Source organism: Hyla sarda, chromosome 12, assembly GCF_029499605.1.
Source record: "Hyla sarda isolate aHylSar1 chromosome 12, aHylSar1.hap1, whole genome shotgun sequence".
Taxonomy (NCBI): Eukaryota; Metazoa; Chordata; class Amphibia; order Anura; family Hylidae; genus Hyla; species Hyla sarda.
In genome coordinates, this window is record NC_079200.1 from 17,098,083 (window position 1) to 17,123,406 (window position 25,324).

Sequence of the window (25,324 nt, forward strand, 5' to 3'; positions counted from 1 at the left end):
GTCACGCCACGCCCCCTCCATTCATGTCTGTGGGAGGGGGCGTGACGGCCGTCACGCCCCCTCCCATAGACATGAATGGAGGGGGCGTGGTGTGACGTCACGTCCCCAGTCCAGGAAACCCGGAGGTTTCCGAAACTGGAGATTCAGCAGCCACATATAAAGCAGGTGCTGCACCGAGATCGCGGTGGTCTCAGCATCGGGCCCCCCACGATCAGACATCTTATCCCCTATCCTTTGGATAGGGGATAAAAAAATTTGCCCGGAACACCCCTTTAATGCCCTACATTCGATAAAATGTTTTTGCCCGGAACACCCCTTTAATGATGCCCTATGGCATAAAAAGAAATAGAGGGCCCTTGTAGCAAAGATTAAAATGGACCCCCCCCCCCCTGTAATCTCAGGGTTTTACTGGCTTTTGAATAGAAGGGAGTTTTTACCTCTGCACCTTTTTTGTTACTCTTTGCTTGGTAACAATGGAGAGTTCTTCAACGCTGTTCACTACCCAGTAGCATGGATGATGGGTCTAGGCACAGATGGAGTCCCTTCTCTCCAAGAGCCTTATAGAAAAACCTTGACCTGTTTGTTCCATCTTGGACAGCCCCCATTAAAAAGAACATGGCTTAAAGGGGTACTCTGCCCTATACATCTTATCCCCTTTCCAAAGGATAGGGGATAAGATGTCCGATAGCGGTGGTCCCGCCGAGCTCGAGGATGTCTGGGGTGCCGCAGCCGATATCGGAGCGGTCCCCAGCAGCAGGACCCCCGCGATCAGACATCTCATCCCCTATCCCTTGGATAGGAGATAAGATGTCTAGGGGTGGAGTACCCATTTAAGAATGAGCCAGGATAAGAGCTAATGAGACAAACTTACAATGTAAGTCTATGGGATTATTTTGGTCAGCGCCTGCTCTTCTCCCTGCCTGTTCTAGTGATTGGGCAGGGTCCGAACACTCAGCCCCCCACTGATCGAAACGTTTAAGTTTCAGCTGAATGCTCTGGACTATTTTTAGGGATCTGGTGGATTATCTTTAGTAGACCCAAAAGTACAAGACCTCCTATGTCTAATGCCACCTTGAAGACATTACCTCTTGGGGACGCATGGCGTACCTGTACGACTGTGGGAATTCATTCAGTAGGCATCCCGTGAACCCCCCATGTTGGCGATCGCCGCAAATCACTGGTCAATTCTGACAGATCAGCGGCAATTATGGGTCATATGGGTCTCCAGTGACCCGGAAAATAAGGATCATCGAGGCTGTCCAAGATATCCCCAATCCCCCTGAAGGGATAGGAGTGAGGTGGCAAGGGTGCCACCCCTCCTATCCCTGCTATCGGTGAAAGGTGAAATTGGGCTGAGTCCCTAAGGGGTTAAAGGGGTACTCCGGTGGTAATATTTTTTATAAATCAACTGGTGCCAGAAAGTTAAACAGGTTTTTAAATTACTTCTATTTAATAATCTTAATCCTTCCAGTACTTATCAGTTGCTGTATGCTCCAGAGAAAGTTGTGTAGTTCTTTCTAGTCTGACCACAATGCTCTCTGCTGCCACCTCTGTCCGTGTCAGGAATTGTTCAGAGCACGAGAGGTTTGCTATGGGGATTTTCTCTGCTCTGGACAGTTCCTGACACCGACAAAGGTGTCAGCAGAGAGCAGAGAGGGGGGGGGGGGGGGGGGGGCGGGACGGGAGTACCCCTTTAACGGGAAACTGTCAGGAGAATGCACCATAGACCACCCAAGAATGGTTCCTTTGTAAAAACAAAATGTGAACCATACACCCTGTTTCATGCTACCCATGGTTTGGGCAAAATGAAACTAATGACAGGTTCCCTTTAGAGGGGTACTCCATTGGAAAACTTTTTTTTTTTTTTTTTTTTAAATCAACTGGTGCTAGAAAGCTAAACAGATTTGTAAATTATTTCTATAAAAAAATCTTAATCCTTCCAGTACTTATTAGCTGCTGAATACTACAGAGGAAATTCTTTTCTTTTTAGAACACAGAGCTCTCTGCTGACATCATGACCACAGTGCTCTCTACTGACATCTCTGTCCATTTTAGGAACTGTCCAGAGTAGGAGAAAATCCCCATAGAAAACATATAATGCTCTGGACAGTTCCTAAAATGAACAGAGATGTCAGCAGAGAGCACTGCGCTTTTGATGTCAGCAGAGAGCTCTGTGTTCCAAAAAGAAAAGAATTTCCTCTGTAGTATTCAGCAGCTAATAAGTACTGGAAGGATTAAGATTTTTTAATAGAAGTCATTTACAAATCTGTTTAACTTTCTGGCACCAGTTAATAAAAAAAAAAAAATTCCACCGGAGTACCCCTTTAAAGCTGATTGTTGAACCTGTTTTTTGTCACTGCTTTTGCTCACCTATCCACCGGAGAAGAGATGTCACTGGGAAGTCCAAGAGGAGGCGTTAGGTCTGAATTCACACTTACAGCAATGCTCTGTGAGAAGAGGACAAAGAAAGATTTACTCCGCACCACAAGCAGCATAAGAAAAATATTATACACAATTACAACATTTTTCTTTGAAGAAAACAAAAGGATTTGATATGACTGGATTCTAAAAATACATTATAAACACTAAAGCTTTTTTTTTCCTACTTACCCCAGGAAAGCATATCTCTGGCTGGGTGCTTGGGGGGCTATTGGGATCTTCTTGAGAGGCATCACTTGAGGGTCTTTGGGAGCCATCTGCAGCCTCTATAAAGCCAGAAGAACTGAGGTACCCATCTGTCTCACAGTCCGCTGCCGAACAGACACAACTATGTTACGCAAGAAATTCGTCGCTAATAAAACTTGAAAGTGGAGAAAATGTCGACCAAACATCTGACAACACTCTGGAGGTTTACACAAGACCCCGTCATCTTAGAATAAAATTCACTTTCATTGTGTAACTTCTCCATCTGGGACAAATGTCATATGTTGGCTGCTAAATTCCATCAGGTATCTATAGTCATCAACGTATGGAATTCTACACTGGGAAGCAATTCATATTTCCATTACAATCCTACACTATTACAGTGACCCCCCCGACCTACGATGGCCCCGACATACGATCATTTCAACATACGATGGCCTCTCAGAGGCAGCATCAACATACGATGCTTTTGTATGTCGGGGCCATCGCATAAACGGCTATCCGGCAGCGCAGACTGCTTCAGCTGCCACCGGATATCCGTTTACGGTGCCCCGTGTGGTCCAGTGATCATCACTCACCTGTCCCCGGCGCTCCGGACCATCCTCTTCGGGATCCCCTGCATCGCCGGCGCTCTCCATTGACGTCATCACGTCGCCGAGCACGCCGTCCCGTCATCCAATAGGAGTGTTGTGTGCAGCGACATGATGGCGGTCAGGAGCGGGGACCCCCCGGGGACGCGGCGACAGCGATGGAGGGCGACATCCAGGGCAGCGGTGACGGTCCAGAGCGGCGGGTACAGGTGAGTATAACTTTCTATTCTTTTCATTGCACGGATCCCTCAACATACGATGGTTTCAACTAACGATGGTCCATTTGGAACGAATTACCATCGTATGTTGAGGGACCACTGTATATTATAACCAAGCATGTGCATGGCATATCCTTAAAGGGGTACTCCGCCCCTAGACATGTTATCCCCTTTCCAAAGGATGGGAATAAGATGTCTTATCACGGGGGTCCCGCGATCTCGGCTGTGGCACCCCAGACATCTGGTGCACGGAGCCGGATGACTGGCAATGCAGGGCAGAGGCTCGTGACATCATGGCCGCGCCCTGCTCCTGACATCACGGCCACGCCCCCTCAATGCAAGTCTATGGGAGGGGGCATGACGGCAGTCATGTCCCCTCCCATAGACTTGCATTGAGGGGGCGTGGCCATGAAGTCACAAGCAGGGCACGGCTGTGACGTCACGAGCCTCCGGCGCTGCACCCGTCGCTCTAAACGAATGCCAGGTGCAGCAGGGAGATCGTGGCGGTTCCCAGCAGCAGGACCCCCGCGATCAGACACCTTCTCCCCTATTCTTGGCATTTAAATGGGCGCTATCAGGTCCAAAAATGTTTTATTTATTTTTACCAATGAAAATCAAAGACCTTTTGTAATATGGTTGTAAAATGTTACGACATTTTTAATATTTATTAAAGAAAACGGCTCCTGAAAATCCCTCCACTAGAGGTCCCCATTCCTACTGGGACACTAACCAGTACTGCAGCAGCATCAGGCTTGTCCATGAGTCATGGACTAGAGATGACTCATGGGCAAGGTTGCCTGGGCAGACAAACCAATCACCTCTCACTACCACAAAGGATGGACACGCCCCCTCCCACCACACACCAATCACCTCCCACCACCACAAAGGATGGACACGCCCCTTCCCACCACACACCAATCACCTCCCACCACCACAAAGAGGGACACACCCCCTCCTACCACCACCACAAAGGATGGACACGCCCCCTCCCACCACACACACGCCCAACACCACAAGGGAGGGATACACCCCTTTCCCCTAAGAGAATTTCAAACACTGTACGCTAATGAAAAGAGGTATTTTTAAAATAAATATAGGTGATAGAGGCATAAAAATTACCGTATTTTTTGTCCTATAGGACGCTCCGGCATATAAGGCGCACCCAATTTTAAATGAGGAAAATCTAGAATACAATGTAAAGTATAGGTCACAGTGATCTTCAACCAGCGGACCTCCAGATGTTGCAAAACTACAACTCCCAGCATGCTGGGAGTTGTAGTTTTGCAACATCTGGAGGTCCGCAGGTTGAAGACCACTGGTATAGGAGGTAATACTCACGTGTCCCTGCCGCTCCGGACCCGTCACCGCTCGTCACCGCTGCCCTAGATGTCGCCCTCCATCACTGTCGCCGCGTCCCCAGGGTGTCCCCGTCGCTCCGGAACGTCTCTGCTGCCCGGTATCCTCGTTCTCCGTCGACGCCATCACGCCGCTACGCACGCCGCTCTATTGGATGACGGGATGGCGTGTGCGACGACGGGATGACGACGAAGGAGAGCGACGACCATGCAGGGGATCCCAGCACGGAGCAGACACCGAGGAAGCAGGTAAGGTCCCTCCCGGTGCAGCCAGGTTAGTTTCACTTTCGCTTTAGTTGCGGCGGTCAGCTTTGATCGCCGCGTCTGAAGGGTTAATACAGGGCATCACCGCGATCGGTGATGTCCTGTATTAGCCGCGGGTCCCGGGCCGTTGATGGCTGCAGGGACCGCCGCGATAGGTATACAATCTCCGTATAAGACGCACCAACTTTTCCCCCCCAGTTTTGGGGAAGAAAAAGTGCGTCTTATACGGCGAAAAATACGGTACATGTACATGGTCAGGATCCGGGACTGAGTAATATAATTATTTTTTTGTGGGATCTGACACTTTAAATAATTTTCTCAATAAACACGGTCAAAACCAAAAGCTTACATGTAGCAGAAGAGTAACAAGAATGTCGGAAGTTGAACGGATGATGCTGGTCTGCCTCCGGTTCCTCTGGTTCAGGCAGGAATGTACCATTGCTGACCGATTCAGCAGAGTCTGTAGTCATTGGTAAGGATGTAGGACTCAGTGCCGTTTCTGGAGTAGTAATGGTTGTCGTGCTCTGAGGGCCTCTCAGCTGCTCGAGAAGCTTGAGAATGCTCTGCTGCTTCTCCTCCTCTTTCTTCTTGAGCTCCTCTTGGGCGCGCCGCACCTTTTCTCGCTTTCGTTTTATGGCCAGTACCCGGTCTCGGATAGCTTTTGCTACAATTTTGTAGTCGGCTTCACAAACAAAGTTGAGAACCACCTACGAGACACATGCAAAAACAGATTTATATATACATTTTTAATCCAAATAACTCGGCCATTTTATAGTAAAACCAGTGAGATGGTTTGAACAATTCGATATATTTACTATCATTAGTCACTCCATCCACTTACTGTCTCTGATTCTCTGAAAGGGGGTATTCCTGGAAAAACTATATATATATATATATATATATATATATATATATACATATATATATCTCAACTGGCTCCAGAAAGTTAAACAGATTTGTAAGTTACTTCCATTAAAACATCTTAATCCTTCCAGTACTTATGAGCTGCTGAAGTTGAGTTGTTCTTTTTCTATCTAAGTGCTCTCTGATGACACATGTCTCGGGAACTGTCCAGAGTAGAAGCAAATCCCCATAGCAAACCTCTTCTACTCTGTGCAGTTCCCGAGACAAGCAGAGATGTCAGCAGAGAGCATTGTGGCCAGACAGAAAAGAATAACTAGAGTTCAGCAGCTGATAATTATAGGAAGGATTAAGATTTTTTAATAGAAGTAATTTACAAATCTGTTTAACTTTCTGGAGCCAGTTGATATATATATATATATATATATATATATATATATATATATATATATAAAAGATTTTTCCTGGAATACCCCTTTAAATCATGTGAGAGCTATAGAATAGGGGCCCTATTATTTGAGATGATTATTGGCCAAAGAAGCTAATAAACACTGTGCAATTGGAACAAGGGTTCAGCCAATGAACACGCTAATACAGTATGTGTTTACTGGCTGGTTGCATGTTTTTGACATGATTAAAGGGGTACTCCGGTGGAAAACTATTTTTACAAATCAACTGGTGCCAAAAAAGTTAAACAGATTTGTAAATTACTTCTATTAAAAAAATCTTAATCCTTCCAGTACATATCAGCTGCTGTATGCTCCACAAGAAGTTGTGTAGTTCTTTTCTGTCTGACCACAGTGCTCTCTGCTGACACCTCTGTCCATTTTAGGAACTGTCCACAGCAGGAGCAATTCCCCTTTGCAAACCTCTCCCACTCTGGACAGTTCCTGACATGGACAGAGGTGTCAGCAGAGAGCACTGTGGTCAGACAGAAAAGAAATTCTGGTGGAGCATAAAGCAGCTGATAAGTACTGGAAGGATAAAGATTTTTAATAGAAGTAATTTACAAATCTGTTTAACTTTCTGGCATCAGTTGATTAAAAAAATAATAATAATTCCACCGGAGTACCCCTTTAAAGATGATTAATAGTCAGCCGCACATTTCCCTATGTAATAGGAGATATCTGGCCGACGATCTACAGAAGGGCCACAAAATTATCCAGTGATTGTCTGTGTGGCCCTGTCTGCCTTATTCCAAGCCATGAAAAGACTCAGTATATAAGCGCCATTGTAGCAGATCGGTGCTCGTAACGGGCACGGGCCGAGCTATGTAATAGGATCTTCTTGGATCATTCTTAGGTTGACTCTATAGGAACCTCCATTGAGCAGGTAACTTGGAAACAACAAAGTGATGGTATGTGAAAGAATCAATGATGTTAATCTATTGCCGAGCTTCTACAATATGGGTTAGGTCAGTAAGATTTAGCTTTATCTATGACGTGATCAGAATTGTTCTAAACAATGGGACGTTTGCAGAGCTGATAAATGGACAGGTTGAGCGTAGGGTGAGGTTTTACAGTAGATGATAACTGCAAAATACAAGTTTGGTCTAGTACGGTCGAATTATATGACAGTGGTAGATGACGTGAGTCACCATTTTATAGGTAACTCTAAAGTTCACACCATGTTTTTGCAATACAGTTCTCGTATCGTATCAGGTTTTTGATAAAAAAACGGATTCCTCAAAACCGGATCAAAACGTGTGTCCAAATTTTAATCTGTATACAGTTTGAAATGTGATGTCCGGTTGCATCCTTTTTTTAAGGAAAAAAAAAACTTATACGTTTTAAACTTTTCATTCCATTATAAATAAAGTTTCACTTGTTTGATTGAAATTCCAAGAAAAAAGTCAAAGTCAAAGACTGTATGGTGAAAACTGGATGGAACTGTACGCACATACGGTTCTGTACGGTTCCCATTGACTCCCATGTTAAAAAAAAAGTATATGTTTCAATACGGTTTTTCACCCGGACCAAAAAACATTGTAGGCTACAGTTTTGGGTAGAGGAAAAAAAACTGACAAAACCGTACAGGATGCAAAATTGACACAACCTGATGCATAGTTTGGCATACGGTTTTCAATGGAGAGTCAATGCATACGTTTTTCAATATGGTTCCATACGGTTTTCAAATTGAAAGCGTATACGGGAACTGTATTGCAATAATGTGGTGTGAACCCAGCCTTAGTCTGCTTTAGATAAAAAGTATTCAATACTGGAGGTGCCTGTAGACCGTATACAGCTGCTGGCTGACTGCTCATTCCACTGACATCTATTCCTTCCCACCAAATAGTCCAAAGACAGAGATGAGCAAACCTCAGCAGGACACCTCTGGTAGGCTGGTTGTCTTCAGGAACAACAAAAGGAATTGGTATTAAAGGGGTATTCCGCCCCTAGACATCTTATCCCCTAGCCAAAGGATAGGGGATAAGATGTCTGCGCGGGGGAAGGGGTACGGCCGCTGGCCCCCCACATGATATCCGGGCCGGCACCCTGGCATTCTGAACATTTATGTTCAGAACGCCGGCTTTGGGCGGCTGTGGTCATGACGTCACACCATGCCCCCACCATTCATGTCTATGGGAGGGGGCGGTACGTGGTCGTGATGTCACGCCCCCTCCATTCATGTCAATGGGAGGGGACAAGACGCTGTTACGTTGGCTTTGTGCAGCTGTGGTCATGACATCACACCGTGCCCTCTACATTCATGTCTATGGGAGGGGGCGTGATGTGGTTGTGACATCACGCCCCCTTCATACATGTCTATGAGAGGGGGCAAGACGCTGTCACGTCGGCTTTGTGCGGATATGATCGTGACATCACACCATGCCCCCTCCATTCATGTCTATGGGAGGGGGCTGGACGTGGTCGTGACATCTCGCCCCCTTCACTCATATCTATTAGAGGGGGCAAGACACTGTCATGTTGGCTTTGTGTGGGTGTGGTTGTGACATCACACCATGCTCCCTCCATTCATGTCTAGGGAAGGGGGCGCTGTCACGCCCCCTCCCATAGACATGATCGGAGGGGGCATGGTGTGAAGTCATGACTACAACCGCACGAAGCTGGTGTTCTGAATGGAGATTGCAGGGGGTCCCAGTGGCCAGACCCTCCGTGGATAGGGGATAAGATTTCTAGGGGCAGAGTACCCCGTTAAAAATTAACCATGCCTAATTGATATTTTCTCTAACACCATTGGAAGCCCCCACCTCTATACTTAAGATACTCAGCCCATCCCACCAGTAGGGAGAGTAGTGTCAAGTAACTTTCCTATATGGCAATATGAGATTATAACTTTCTTACCATCTCCTGAGCCACTTCTTCAGCAACATCTTTGTAAAGGTCGAACAGGAACTCGATCGCGTTGTTGTCCTTGTATTTGCCATGCAATTTTTTGGTATCATCCATCCTTAGCCAAAGCTTCAAGGCTGGTTTAAGTCCATCGTCCTCCTCAGCCAGTTCAACATGGACTCCAGTGTCTTCTTGAAAGAAAGAGTGTTCCAGCAGGTCCTGGATGGTGTATCTGTCAGGGTTAATAGATATTCGTTGAAGCCAGTAGATGATGGAAGCCAAGTGTATTATACATGACTGAAGGGATTTAAGATGTGTCCCCAGTCTAATACACTCCAACCTCCCCTTCTCCCCCCTAAAGACAAGGACATCAAGGTTGAAGAAAAATGGCCTGTTTATTTAACACCATTATAAATAATAACTTATAACATTTATGGTTAACAGATTTACATACCATGACCATTAATGACAAAAGAGGTCCCTGGAGGGTTCCACCAAATTTACAGTACGTTCCACCAGAACCCCAGGCACTAACTCATCTCTTGCCCTTGACCGCATCCACCTGACCCAAGGGCACCCACGTGCCTGTTCCCATTCATAATTCCTGGGGCCCAGAACCACCACCGAGAGACCCATTCCAGCTGTAACATAACAACTGGCAAAACACCCATCCATTGTGCGCATACTCCTAATTTTGAAAAATTACCACCTCCGAGGACCCTTAGACCTGCCCCCATACTGCCAACTTTCCCAACAGATCACGGGATGGTGGGTGGTACTTGCTTCCCTGACTTTTTCCCCGCTGGCTGACCCTTCCCCTATGTTCCCTTATATACCCCCTATTACTCACCCACCCTATTACTATTACCTGCAGATTCCCCACCTCCTTTTTTCCACCTGCAAATAATGTTTCCTCTTATAGAGACAGTACCCCTAAAACATAAGCCCCCTCATTACTACACTTATTTCCACCCTTAGCACCCAGACTAAAAGGTGGTGATGTGAAGGCTACCCTAAAACCCCTGTCATGCTGCTACTCCGCTAGGGTGTTACCCATCACTCCATTTGCTTACATTAGTATTGAGGAATGTCCCGACTCGTCTGAACAGAGTTTATTGACCTGAACTGACAGTGTGGGGCTGGAACCCTAGGCCGTAATACAGGCTCAAAATATCTTAAATATATGTAAATAACATAATTTGTTGAGCCTCACACCAAAGCTGAACTTTTGATTGCACAAGGACAACTCCCAAACCACCTCTCCCCTTAAGTCTCCGCTGCTATTGTCCTCCGATCAGGTCAGTGTAGTTACTCATCTTTCGGAGGAGAGTTTACCTTTCATTCTTGTTCATGCGTATACAGCCCTCGATGATCTCTTTAAGCTCTGGGACTTTAACTTTATAGAAACTGTCTGGCTTCATGCCCTGCAGATGATGAAAAGAAACACAACATCAAGTCAGAAAGGTTTAGCCAAGCATAGTCCATTATGGAAGGTCTGAAATATTAATATGCCGACGACATGCAGGCTGGGCACACAGAATGAGGGTGACCATAGAACGGGGCTGGACGCCAGGAGCTCAGGTTAAACAGTGCTTGTTCTCTTCTATATATAACACAGAATCCCAAAACACCATTTCCAATGTACTAACAGGACAAGTGTATTTTTGCTAAATGTTACGGCGTCTTATCCCTACGATGCTTTATTGTAGTCCGGGTATCATTTCACAATCGATCGATCTGTGTATCAAACACTGTGTTCAGGAAACACACCGTTATATTATACAAAGAAAGTTCTGATATTTTATAGAGACATATCAAACATTTTTTAGCAATCGAGATCTTTTAGTGTTCGGACCTGGACCGATCACAAGAACGAGACGGGAGAAGTGTGCGCTTAGGGAGTTCTCTTGCAGCTCTGCTGTCACGTGACCTGGACGGACTTGCAATGCGGGTCTATGGGACCATCCAGGCACGGAGCAGGAGGGAAGCGCGCAGCAACAGGTCTCTTTCCCTGCTCGTTCTCGTTATTGGTTAGGGTCTGACCGTTATACACTTTTGTAGTGTCCCTAGAAAAAGGTTTATTTATTTTTTTACATGTACACTTTAAAGGGTACCTCTCATCAAATAAACTTTTGATATATTTTAGATTAATGAATGTTGAATAACTTTCCAATAGCATGTTAATGAAAAATATGCTTCTTTCTATTGTATTTTTCCCGATCAGTCCTGTCAGCAAGCATTTCTGACTCATGCTGGAGTCCTAAACACTCAGAGCTGCCAGCCTGCTTTGTTCACAGCCAAACAGGCTGTGAACAAAGCAGGCTGGTAGCTCTGAGTGTTCTCCTTTGTGAACAAAGCAGACTGGCAGCTCGTATTGTTTAGGACTCCAGCATGAGTCTGAAATGCTTGCTGCCAGGACTGGTAGGGAGACCCCTAGTGGTCATTTCTTCAGAGTGGAAAATTAAATAGAAAGAAGCATATTTTTTAATAACATGCAATTGTAAAGTTATTCTGCATACATTAATCTATAATATATCAAAAGTTTTTTTGATGAGAGGTACCCTTTAAATTAGCAGACAAAAATATACTATAGTCCCTAGAGCAATGTTCTCCAACCTGTTACTCTTCAGCTTTAGCAAAACTACAACACCAAGCATGCATATGGTAGTTTTGTAACAACTGCAGAATCACAAGTTGAGGATGACTGAACCCGGGACCTTCTTACAAGTACAGTTCACAGCTCTATTACATGTTCAGAAGTGTCTTAGCGGTTTGCAAAGCCATAAAAATGCATTTTTCTATCAAGCTCAATAGTCGCAGTGTTACTGAGCTGTAGCATGCATGCCTTCTCCCTCCCCCACCCCTTTCTGCATGATTAATGTACTAGCTTTGTGCTGGAAGCCAAGTAGGGAGTAGGGGAGTGAGGTGGCGTGCATGCTGCAGCTTAGCACTACCTTTTACGACTCTTGAGCTTAAAAGGAAAATACATTTTTATAACTTAACAAACAGCCATCAGCTAAGAAACCGGTATCATGTGTTTGATCTCATGTTTGCAGCTCTGAGCATTATATAGAGTTGTCTGAGTCCCTTAATCCTCTCCTCGGCATGTTCCATATGGGACTCAATGGGTCTGTGTTGTATTTCACATCGCTAAATGTATATTATCAAGAGCGTAACCACGACGACGCTCTGTAACTGGAGATGTATCCAGGCTCGGTGGAAGTTAACGCTGCTTTATTGTCCGGATAGATTTAGTGGCGATGTCTTAAATACACGGACGAGCTGCAGAAGCATACTGGTGATTACGTAATGTACGGCGCTTAATACACAACCTGACAGGAGGAATCCTACGAGCATCATGTTGTTAAAATGAAGTTTAATCCCCGTAGCTGGATTATTTACCTTTAAGGGTTCTCAAAGTGGCAGCTATTTATCCTACACATTTCTACAGGGTATGAATACGCACCACATTGTTACATTTAAAGGGCTATTCCACTGCTAGACATTTTATCCCCTATCCAAAGAGAAGAGTGAGATGAGAGAGAAGACATCACTAGGAAGAGGAAGAGGGCATGGCAGGGCTTCAGGAAACTGAAAAAGCTGGGTGGCTGCTTTTCTTTCCCACAAGGTTTAGGTAGGAAGACAATATTGGGTACTCAGCTAGTTGGTAGTAAATATCAGATCATCGAGGGTCCAATTCTCAGCACCCCTATTAATCAGATAATTAAAGGGGCCTCAGCGCACTGCACAGTATTAAAGGGGTATTCCGGGCAAAAACATTTTATCCCCTATCCAAAGGATAGGGGATAAGATGTCTGATCGCGGGGGGCCCGCTGTAAAGACCCCCGCGATCTCCCTGCAGCACCCGCATTCTATGCAGGTGCTGAATCTACAGTTTCGGAAACCTCCGGGACTGGGGACGTGACTTCACGCCCCCTCCCATAGACATGAATGGAGGGGGCCTGGCGTGACGTCACGTCCCCAGTCCCGGAAACCCGGAGGTTTCCGAAACTGGAGAAGCTGCCCCCTCATAGAATGTGGGTGCTGCAGGGAGATCGCAGGGGTCTTAGCAGCGGGCCCCCCGTTTCGGAAACCTCCGGGACTGGGGACGTGACGTCACGCCACGCCCCCTCCATTCATGTCTATGGAAGGGGGCGTGACGGACGTCACGCCCCCTCCCATAGACATGAATGGAGGGGGCCTGGCGTGACGTCACGTCCCCAGTCCCGGAAACCCGGAGGTTTCCGAAACTGGAGAAGCAGCCCCCTCATAGAATGTGGGTGCTGCAGGGAGATCGCGGGGGTCTTAGCAGCGGGCCCCCCCGTGATCAGACATCTTAGCCCCTATCCTTTGGAAAGGGGAAAATATGTTTTTGCCCCTAATACCTCTTTAAGAACCTTTGTCCAAGGTCCAAACAAAACTGTCAAAAAGTTCAGGCTTCTTTTAGAAATGGAGGCCAGGACTCTAGTGTGAACAGAGTTGAAGCTCTTTAAATGTATTTAATACACATTTACTATAGTAAAAATATGTATAAATATAATTGAATTAAACTTCCCATCACCACTATTACCATACAGTTGGTATTTCTTATCTGTTTAGTCCTTTCGCCCTCTTACATTTCCTATCATGGAAACGCCTCACAGGTTCAGAATCCTGACATTCATAACTCCAGAAATGGTATGAAGGAAAAATAACTAAAATAGTTATTCTCTAATGTTCCCCATGAAGAATAAACCTGAAAACACAACCTGTCCCGGCCAGAGAGGGATTAGGTTGGAGGAAACCTTCCAGCCTGTAAATGTGTTATGACAGCCAACCTGGAACATTACTGCACTAACTTTATCGTCACAGGAAAAAAACAAGAAACGGTAACAGTACGAACAGCAGTACCCCTGACTTTAAAGAGTATATATCATTTTTAAGAACTCCTTGTGCCATAGTGCTATGTCATTAGTTTTGTGGGGGGTCTAAGTGCTTAAAGGGGTATTCCTGCCTTGTTAAAAAATAAATAAATAAATGGTTCTCGGGAGGGGGGGGGGCTTTAGAAAAACACATAGTCACCTAGCCCCAGTCCCTTGCTGGTCCCCCCAGAGCTCCTGTTTGCCTCCATCTGTTTCCCTACTCTTCTTATCGTTGCTCTTTTTCTTGCTTCTCAGACCTGCGTTGAGTGCAGGACCTGCCTGCTCAGCCCCTTCCATCTCTATAGGCTTTTATAGACAGCATGTCACTTGATCCTTCAGTGAGTTAAAAGTCTGTCTCATGCCTCCAGATGGACTTTCCATAGATTCTCAGAATTAGATCTAAATGACATGCACTATAAATGCACCAATCCAGTAGATCAGTACTCCATTTAAAGGGGTACTCCACCGGAAAAACATCTTATCCCCTCTCCAAAGGATATCCCAGTTTTTCGGTGCATGGAGCGAAGTCCGCTCTGTGCCTGATGACTGGCAACTACAGTCGCCACGCTCTCTCCATTCATGTTCCTCTATAAAAAGGAGATAACATTTTTTATGAAGTATATTAGAAAGATTAATGTTTTGACAAGATGCACAACACATAAAAAGTTTTTGATTCTAACTAGAGATGAGCGAACTTACAGTAAATTCGATTTGTCACTAACTTCTCGGCTCGGCAGTTGATGACTTATCCTACGTAAATTAGTTCAGCCTTCAGGTGCTCCGGTGGGCTGGAAAAGGTGGATACAGTCCTAGGAAAGAGTCTCCTAGGACTGTATCCACCTTTTCCAGCCCATGGGAGCACCTGAAAGCCGAACTAATTTATGCAGGAAAAGTCATCAACTGCCGAGCCGAGGAGTTCGTGACGAATCGAATTTACTGTAAGTTCGCTCATCTCTAATTCTAACAGTGCTTATTAAATATTGAGCATGGGGGTGGAGCTGATAAAAGTAGCCATTTTTTGTTTAATAACATATATTACAAAGTTCTTTTATATGCTTGAACAGAAGGGAGGAGACATCAGGTCCACTGTGGTCCTATAGGATGGCCTTCATGGCCCCGGATCTTAAAGGAAATCTGTCATCAGTGTCCCCTGTTGGCACAGACAGGTAGTGGCGATGACACTGATGATATTTACCTGGTCCCGTTCCGTGCTTTGGTTCTCACGCAATGTTCCACTGTGTCTTCCCTTCCGGGACCGACTTGGAGCATGGGCGGAGCTTAGCTACATAACCACTGCTGTTCTCTGCTGGGTCCAAACAGTCAGCAGCGGTGAGGTCACTACGCTCCACCCATGCTTCAAGTTGGCCCCGGAACAGAAGAAACGGCGGAAAATTGCGGCAGAACCATAGTACGGGTTCACCTGTCCGTACTGACAGGTTAGTGCAGGTGATACTGATGACAGCTTAGTTCATGTTTTACAATTAAAATAACAGATTAACATGACAGAGAATCATCTTGTACATCAAAGATGGCCGCTAGCGTCCTGGTACAGATGATACGGCAGAAAATTGCGGAAGAACCCCAGTACGGAACGGGATACCTGTCCGTACCAACAGGTTAGTGCAGGTGATACTGATGACAGATTAGTTAATGCTTTACGATTAAAGTAACAGAATAACATGACAGAGAATCATCTTGTACATCAAAGATGGCCGCTAGCGTCTTGGTACAGATGATACGGCAGAAAATTGCGGAAGAACCCCAGTACGGAACGGGATACCTGTCCGTACCAACAGGTTAGTGCAGGTGATACTGATGACAGATTAGTTAATGCTTTACGATTAAAGTAACAGAATAACGAGACAGAGAATCATCTTGTACATCAAAGATGGTTGCTAGCGTCCTGGTACAGATGATACTGCAGAAAATTGCGGAAGAACCCCAGTACGGAACGGGATACCTGTCCGTACCAACAGGTTAGTGCAGGTGATACTGATGACAGATTAGGTCATGTTTTATGGTTAAAGTAACAGAATAACGAGACAGAGAATCATCATGTACATCAAAGATGGCCGCTCGTGTCCTGGAACAGATGATAAGGCAGAAAATTGCGGAAGAACCACAGTACGGAACGGGATACCTGTCCGTACCAACAGGTTAGTGCAGGCGATACTGATGACAGATTAGTCCATGTTTTACGATTAAAATAACAGAATAACGAGACAGAGAATCATCTTGTACATCAAAGATGGCCGCTCGTGTCCTGGAACAGATGATAAGGCAGAAAATTGCGGAAGAACCACAGTACGGAACGGGATACCTGTCCGTACCAACAGGTTAGTGCAGGTGATACTGATGACAGATTAGTTAATGCTTTACGATTAAAGTAACAGAATAACGAGACAGAGAATCATCTTGTACATCAAAGATGGCCGCTAACCTCCTCACCTCACTGCCAGAACAGCCGTCTGTCTCGAAAAAGATTTGCCCAACATGTTCGGCTGACATGTTTACATATGTAGCATATTCGTCTATTATTAAAAAAAAAAAAAAAAAAACATAAACGTTGCTCAAAATCTAACTAGAATTCAAAGAAAAATACTGGTCTCAGTTGCAGCAGGATTTGGGTTAGACTTGAAAGCCGACGAGCGGCCCTTTACGCCACATTTTCTATCAAAAACAACACTGTCCTAAAGAACCTTTAAAATGTTAACGTACGGGGCATTATATAAACAAGAATTGTCTTAAGGCTAGTCACGAGGGTTGACCTCTAAATTCTATGCACCTTACTTGGCCTCAGATAATTCGGAGAACAGCACAGCTAGTCCAGTCCCTGTAAACAATATTTTTTAGCCCTCTCTATGGTTTGTTTTCTCTGGCAACCTAAAGCACAGGATGAATGCGCAGCTTGTGCTGCCTCGGTTAATGGAGTGGTTCATGGGTCTCGGAGCCGGAGATCATTGGTGAGTGGGAGGGAGTGTCAAGAGCTGCCTACTTGTTGATGCAGGAAACCTTAACAGAGACAGTCTACCTCCATCTAACAAAAGTAGTGGTGCTGACTTTACATAGACCAGTAACCCGATAAATAAGAGAGTACGTACCTCAAAATTCCATATATATATATATATATATATATATATATATATATATACATATATATATGCAACGTACAAGACACATAACCAATGTATACTTTGGCATCAATCCTGTAGGGCAGTGTTTCCCAACCAGGGTGCCTCCAGATGTTGCAAACTACAACTCCTAGCATGCCCGGACAGCCAACGGCTGTCCGGGCATGCTAGGAGATGTAGTTTTGCAACATCTGGAGGGTCACAGTTTGAGGACCACTGTCCTATTGTATTGTTATCAAAATAGTTTTCCTGAGTCTATTCCTCAAGGAATGTGTATCCAAGATCACAATTAAGAATGCAGACCAATTTTGTCAAAAGAAGCTACTACCCGTGGGAAATTGCAGTGTGAACATAGCCTTAAAGAGAATGATACCCCTAATAGTATCATTGGTATATTTTTATAGTTCCAATGGTGGATCTGCACTTTAACCAATGTGGGGCTTCCACATATGTAAACAGGTTTCATTAAAAGCTGCTCGGATTGTACAATAATACTACTATTATTATACTACTATTTAGCACTAATCAAATTAATTCTTACATCTCATCCCCCCCCAGTAGTAATCACATTCAGGGCCCACATCTCATCCCTATAGCAATAATTACATTCAGGGCTCACATCTCTTTCACCCAGCAGCAATTACATTCAGGATTCACATCTCACCCTAACCCCCCCCCCCCCCCTTCCGCTGTAATCACATTCACTCCCGAGCAGTAATTGCTTTTATATATTTCACATCCCCCCCCCCCCCAATAGTAATCACTTTTTCATGAATACTATTGCTTTTCTTACCCCAGCAGTAATCACATTCAGGTAACTCATATCTCCCCTCCCAGCAGTTATCACTTTCTAATGAATCCTCTTGTTTCCCCACCCCTGCAGGAATCAATTTCAGGTATCTCATATCTCCTATCTCCTCCAGCTGTAAACACTTTCAGGTATTTCATATCCCCACTCATGATTAGTATTGCTTTTCTCACCCCAGCAGGAATCACTTTTCATGAATACTATTGTTTTTCTTACCCCCAACAGGAATCACTTTCAGGTATCTCATATCTTCCCACCCAGCAGTACTCACTTTCAGGTATTTCATAACTCCCCTCCCAGCAGTAATCACTTTCAGGTATCTCATAACTCCCCACCCAGCAGAAATCCCTTTCAGGTATCTCATAACTCCCCACCCAGCAGTAATCACTTTCAGGTATCTCATAACTCCCCTCATAGCAGTAATACTTTCAGGTATATCATATCTTTCCACCCAGCAGTAATTACTTTCAGGTATCTCATAACTCCCCCCATAGAAGTAATCACTTTCAGGTATCTCATATCTTTCCACCCAGCAGTAATCACTTTCAGGTATCTCATAACTCCCCCCATAGCAGTAATCACTTTCAGGTATCTCATATCTTCCCACCCAGCAGTAATCACTTTCAGGTATCTCATAACTCCCCTCATAGCAGTAATCACGTTCAGGTATCTCATAACTCCCCTCATAGCAGTAATCACGTTCAGGTATCTCATATCTTCCCTCCCAGCAATAATCACTTTCTAATGAATCCTCTTGTACCCCCACCCTAGCAGTAATCAATTTCAGGTATCTCATATCTCCCCCAGCAGTAATCACGTTCAGGTATTTCATATCCCCCCTCCCAGCAGTAATCACTTGCTAATGAATCCTCTTGTCGCCCCACCCCGGCAGGAATCAATTTCAGGCATCTTATATGTCTCCCACCAGTAACCACTTTCAGGTATTTCATATTCCCACACCCAGCAGCAATCTCTTTCTCATGAATCCTCTTGCTTTTCCCACCCCAGCAGTCATCGCTTTCAGGTGTCTCATACCCCCTCCCAGCAGGAATCAATTTCAGGTATCTCATATTTCACACAGCAATAATCATTTTCAGGAATCTGATTTCCTCCCCTCCCATCAGTAATCACTTTCACAAATCTAAGACCCCCCTTGTTTAAAGGGGTACTCTGGTGGAATTTTTTTTAAATCAACTGGTGCCAGAAAGTTAAACAGATTTGTAAATTACTTCTATTAAAAAATCCTAATCCTTCCAGTACTTATCAGCTGCTGTATACTACAGATGAAGTTGTGTAGTTCTTTCCATTCTGACCACAGTGCTTTCTGCTGACACCTCTGTCCATGTGAGGAACTGGACAGTTCCTCACATGGACAGAGGTATCAGCAGAGAGCACTGTGGTCAGACTGGAAAGAACTGCACAACTTCATGTGGACCATACAGCAGCTGATAAGTACTGGAAGGATTAAGATTTTGAAATAGAAGTAAATTACAAATCTGTTTAATTTATGGCACCAGATGATTTTAAGAAGCTTGTTTTCCACCGGAGTACCCCTTTAAGCTCTAATCATTTCTAGCTTGCATTTCTTATGGAAGTAAGTTTGTTGGAAATCTGAAGATACAAAATCCTACAAGTTTAAACCGGCCTTTAGGGTTCTGCACTTCTCGGAGTCATATTTTACTGAGCTTATTGAGGTGATTATTGAGAACGAAATGTAATAATCCTAATCATCTATTCATTAGAGACTTAATATATTTTGGAGCCTGGCAATCCATTGTGATTAATGGTTATAGTAATTACATATATATATAGCAGGCAGTTCTTATAATCTTTTAGCCGCGAACATCCCATGTTTCTTCCCTTATGGCATGCGCTGTTCACATGGAAGGCACTAGCAGCGCTGTATTAACCCCTGGGACACCACAACCTAAAACATGAACCCTGGAAACAATGCAAAATACTGGAAGCTACTGATGACTGGTTTCCTATGTAATTGGGCCTAACCGGGGGACTCGCACTTAGGGTAAATTCACATGTGTTACCTGCGAGTTTCACCCGGCGAGTTTCTCACAGCAGAATTTCAGCAGCGGAAAGTCCACAGCAGACCCCATTGAGGTCAATGTAATCTTCTGCGGGAAACTCAAAGCCTCCAGAGGGAACTCGCAGGTAACTTTCCAATGTGAACATACCCTTAGGGTAACCTGGGTCCTTCTGGCCACTCATAAGAAGGTTATCATCATGGGAACATCTGGCAGCTTCCATTTACTGCAGTCCTATAGCCCCAATCAATATACAGCTAGAGACTTTCTTTGGCTAGGTTCACACCGTGATTTGTGCCTTCCAGGCACGGATACGTCGGAAAAAGGTCAAAACAACATGCCGAGTCCATCCTCGGACAGGCACGGGCCCGAGCTAGTGACTACTGGGGAGATTTATCAAAACCTGGGCAGAGGGAAAGTGGATCAGTTGCCCATAGCAACCAATTAGATTGCTTCTTTATTTTCTCAGGGGCCCACTTAAAAATGAAAGACGCAATCTGATTGGTTGCCATGGGCAGCTGGTCAACGTTTCCCCCTACGCAGGTTTTGATAAGTCTCCCCCTATGTTCTGGTCATTTTCCCAACATATCAGAGTTTTCGTGCCTTACTGCTGCTTGGACGGGCATGGACACCGCCAATGCTTGAATGTAAAAAGAAACTGATTGTCCAGCGCAGTGACTCTTAGGAACAAAAACTTTTTTTTTTTTATTTAAACTTTTTGACTCCCCACAGGGCACTGTGTTCTGCCTGTCACTCAGCCTTCCCAGTCTCCTGACATATAGGGGGAGATTCATCAAAACTTGTGCTGAGGAAAAGTCGCCCAGTTGCCCATAGCAACCAATCAGATCGCTTCTTTCATTTTTTATAGGCCTTTTCAAAAATGAAAGTAGCAATCTGATTGGTTGCTATGGGCAACTGGTCAACTTTTCCTCTGCACAGGTTTTGATGAATCTCCCACATTGTCTCTACAGGAGGCTGGGAAAGCTGAGTGACAGGCAGTACACAGTACATTTTCAGTTTTAAAAGGGGTATTACCATCTCAGCATGTTATTCACTATCTATAGTTACAAAGTCACATGCTGATCAGTGAGGGTCCGATCGATGGGACCCACCTAGGCAGTCACAGGCTCCTGACATACAGGGGGAGATTTATGAAGACCTGTCCAGAGGAAAAGTTGCCCATAGCAACCAATCAGATTTCTTCTTTCATTTTTAGCAAGGCCTCTGCAAAATTAAATAGCGATCTGATTGGTTGCTATGGGCAACTGGGCAACTTTTCCTTTGCGCAGGTTTTGATAAATCTCCCCTTAAGTCTGTATAGGAGACTGGAAAAACTGGGTGAGGCCGGGTTCACACCACGTTTTTGCAATACAGTTCCCGTATCAGGTTTTTGATGAAAAACGGATTCCTAAACTGTATCAAAACATGTGTACAAACTTTAACCCGCAAACGGTTTGAAAAAATTATGTAGTATCCGTTTTTAAGAAAAAAGGTATACGTTTTTAACTTTTCACTCCATTATGAAAAAAGTTTCACTTGTTTGATTGAAATTCCAAGGAAAAAAACTTTTGGTGTCAAAAACCGTATAGTGCAAACCGGATGGAACCAGATGCATTGTTTGGCATATGGTTTTTAATGGAGAGTCAATGCATACGGATTTCAATACAGTTCTGTACGTTTTTTAAATTGAAAACATATACGGGAACTGTATTGCAAAAAACATGGTGTGAACCCAGCCTGACAGGAAGAAGGTACCCCCATTCTAAAGCAAAAAAAACCTCATACTCACCCCCTGCATCGAGGGCTGGTGCAAGGATTTTTGCCACCCTAGGCGAAAGCGAATTTTGTCACCACTTGACCCGCCCATTGGCTCCACCCCTTGACACTCCCCACCTTACTACTGGGGTGACACACTGTAACAAACCCCCTCCTCATAGGGCGGATGTATGGAGGAGCGCACGATGTCAGGATGCTGGATGGACCTGACCTGCCTGTCTGACCTCGGAGGTGGCACTGCTCTTTTCCGGCAGGCTGAAGAATGCTGGCTGGCTATTAACTTTTTTGCAGCAGGCACAGCAGAGCCCCCATTAAGAGGGCGCTCTAGGCGGCTGTCTGTTTTGCCTATAGGCAGAACCAGCCCTGCCTGCATCCTTCACCCCCCTCTCTGGTGCAGGCGGAGTGACATCACTCCTCCTGCGCCACAACAAAGGTCAGTCTCCGCTCCAATTACTGCTAATGTCCAGTATCGGTATCGAGGCATCCCTACATTTAAGATTCTCATACGGCCCCTTAAATGTTAATTTTCTTAATCCGATGCACAAGGATGTGGTATGGGGGTGTGATACAGGGCAGATGGAATTACCCAAGGGGCAGATGGCATTAACCCCTTGTATTCATGATGCCAGGGAGTGGTTTATCTTCAATACCACCCAAAATTATACCGCTGGATCCTGGGCTAGGCACGGGGGCAATAATGACTCCGACGCCAAGTTACGGACAACGGTACTGAGTGACAGATGTAGCCAGGGCCCCATGGAGGTGACCAGTGACTTCAGAGACCTTAAGGGCTTGCTGGGACTTGCAGTGGTTTTGGACAATTTAGTGCAGGCCACGTTGACTTGACAATAGATGACAGTGACTGACTTGACTGGAGACTGACTAAGCTGTCACTTTATCTTACTTAGACTTGTATCTTGTGGCTGCAGACTTGACTTGAGGCTCCTATGACTTCGGACTCTTAGGATCGACTGCACCTCAGCAAAGACTCAGGAACTGAGAGAAGAGACTCCTCCCAGGGCTTTTATGGGGGAGACTCTGGTGGGGTCCCATTGGTCACCCTTAAGTCACCTGGTCACTGATACCTCCTGGGTAACAATCACATGATAACTGGTGATCACATGTTCACCTTTCTTAAATAATACAACATTCTTATATACATAACATAGGGGATAATATACAATTATAGGAGTACAGATGCAGGGGGCCCGGGGGACACTGCAGGGACGCTGCCTGACAGGGCAGCAAGGGTACTGGATAACAACTCCCGTACTGGGCCACCGCAAGGGCGTTCTAGGGGTCGATCATGTAAAATCACATATGGGTTTACAAAGCTGCTGAATCCCATCTTTTTGGTCAGTTCAGCAAAATAGGCCCTAGTATGTAAGTTCTACGTTTGACTGGGTTCCAACTTTCTTTCCATTTCTTGCTAATACGTGATAAATTGCTTATATTTTTTTATGGGTTCTGCAAAAAATAAAAAATAATAAAAATCCTGAAATATATGTGGTTGGAAATTGCAAAACCTGCAACCGACCACAGCAGCAAGCTATAGAGAGTGTTGTTTGCATCCAGGTGTGCGGATCTCCGGGGGGGACTCATTGAACACCCTCTCTGTCCCTGTTCATTTATGGTCTATTTATAAATGTTTATCATCGAAAAAACCTGCTTTCCTGCGCTGAACTTTCCAAGCCTCGTCGGACCCTTTTCTTGTAAACACAGCATTCCGAACGTGATTCCTGCGCCGCTGCTCAAGGCTCCCTGCCGCTTGAAAGGCCCACGTCTTGCCAGTTACCGGTAACTATAATGACACGGCGAAGGCTAAAGACGAGGGTCCCGGGAAGATTCCATTTCGTGGTGCGATAATACTTCACATCTCTTCTTCGAGCTGTGGAGCTGCGGCTCCGAAATTAGTGTGAAAAGCAAAAACTGTGAAATGAAATGGCGCTGGCAGGGCCGCAATGTTCAGACATCAAACGACCACATCTGTCTTCAAGTGTAATTTGCAGGTTCTCTTATTGTTCTCGGAGTTAGAAATAAACGTAGCATGGCTTAAAGGGGTACTCCTAAATCAACTGGTGCCAGAAAGTTATACAGATTTGTAAATTACTTCTATTTAAAAATCTTAATTCTTCCAATACTTATCAGCTGCTGTATGCTCCAGAGGAAGTTGTGTTATTCTTTCCAGTCTGATCACAACGCTCTCTGCTGACACCTCTGTCCATGTCAGGAACTGTCCAGAGTAGAAAAAATCCCCATAGCAAACCTCTCCTGCTCTGGACAGTTTCTGATACAGACAGAGGTGTCAGCATATGTGTATATATATATATATATATATATATATATATATATACAGTGATCCCTCAACTTACAATGGCCTCAACATACAATAGTTTCAACATACAATGGTCTTTTCTGGACCATTGTAAGTTGAAACCAGACTCAACATACAATGTACAGACAGTCCAGATCTGTGAAACGTGTCAACGGCTGGAAGAACTGACCAATCAGAATGGGCAATTTACTGGTAAAACCCCTGTATTACTGAAGCATATGCACTGACTGGTGTCTGGTAGCGCCCCCTACAGTACAGGGAGGTATTACATGTTCTGAACTCTTTACCTGTATTACTGAAGCATATGCACTGACTGGCTGTCTGGTAGCGCCCCCTACAGTACAGGGAGGTATTACATGTTCTGTACTCTTTACCTGTATTACTGAAGCGTATGCACTGACTGGTATCTGGTAGCGCCCCCTACAGTACAGGGAGGTATTACATGTTCTGTACTCTTTACCTGTATTACTGAAGTGTATGCACTGACTGGTGTCTGGTAGCGCCCCCTACAGTACAGGGAGGTATTACATGTTCTGTACTCTTTACCTGTATTACTGAAGTGTATGCACTGACTGGCTGTCTGGTAGCGCCCCCTACAGTACAGGGAGGTATTACATGTTCCGTACTCTTTACCTGTATTACTGAAGCATATGCACTGACTGGCTGTCTGGTAGCGCCCCCTACAGTACAGGGAGGTATTATATGTTCTGTACACTTTACCTGTACCAGGGTTAGCTGCTCCTTTGGACACCAGGTGAGGGCGGCTCCATTTTAATTTTTTAGGACATTGCGTGTACTGTACAGGACCCCGAAGATGCTCCTGTCCCCTATATAGACCAGTTTTTCCCAAGCTGGGAGCCCCCAGCTATTGCAAAACTACAACTCCCAGCATGCCCGGACAGCCTTTGGCTGTCCGGGCATGCTGGGAGTTGTAGTTTTGCAACAGCTGGAGGCTCCCTGCTTGGGAAACACTGACATAGACAGTGATTTATAGCTCACAGCAGATCTTTATTACTTGTATATATAAGGATTTGCTTTATCTATATTAGTTATCTACTTATTTTTCTTTAATTCTCACTTTTTACTATTTTTGGATGACATTTTGGTGCC

The 25,324-nt window shown here is 44.9% G+C and overlaps 1 protein-coding gene across 3 annotated transcripts in view; it reads right to left on the reverse strand.

Annotated features, from left to right (window-relative positions):
- WNK4 (WNK lysine deficient protein kinase 4) overlaps positions 1 to 25,324 on the reverse strand; it is a 239,614-nt gene that overhangs the window by 63,179 nt on the left and 151,111 nt on the right. For all 3 annotated transcript variants that reach the window (XM_056548981.1, XM_056548982.1, XM_056548983.1), the window contains 5 exons: positions 10,560 to 10,648; positions 9,237 to 9,456; positions 5,420 to 5,777; positions 2,611 to 2,750; positions 2,371 to 2,447 (listed from right to left, as the gene is read on the reverse strand). In XM_056548981.1, coding sequence (XP_056404956.1) covers positions 2,371 to 2,447; positions 2,611 to 2,750; positions 5,420 to 5,777; positions 9,237 to 9,456; positions 10,560 to 10,648 — 884 coding nt within the window. The remainder of the gene's footprint in view (positions 1 to 2,370; positions 2,448 to 2,610; positions 2,751 to 5,419; positions 5,778 to 9,236; positions 9,457 to 10,559; positions 10,649 to 25,324) is intronic.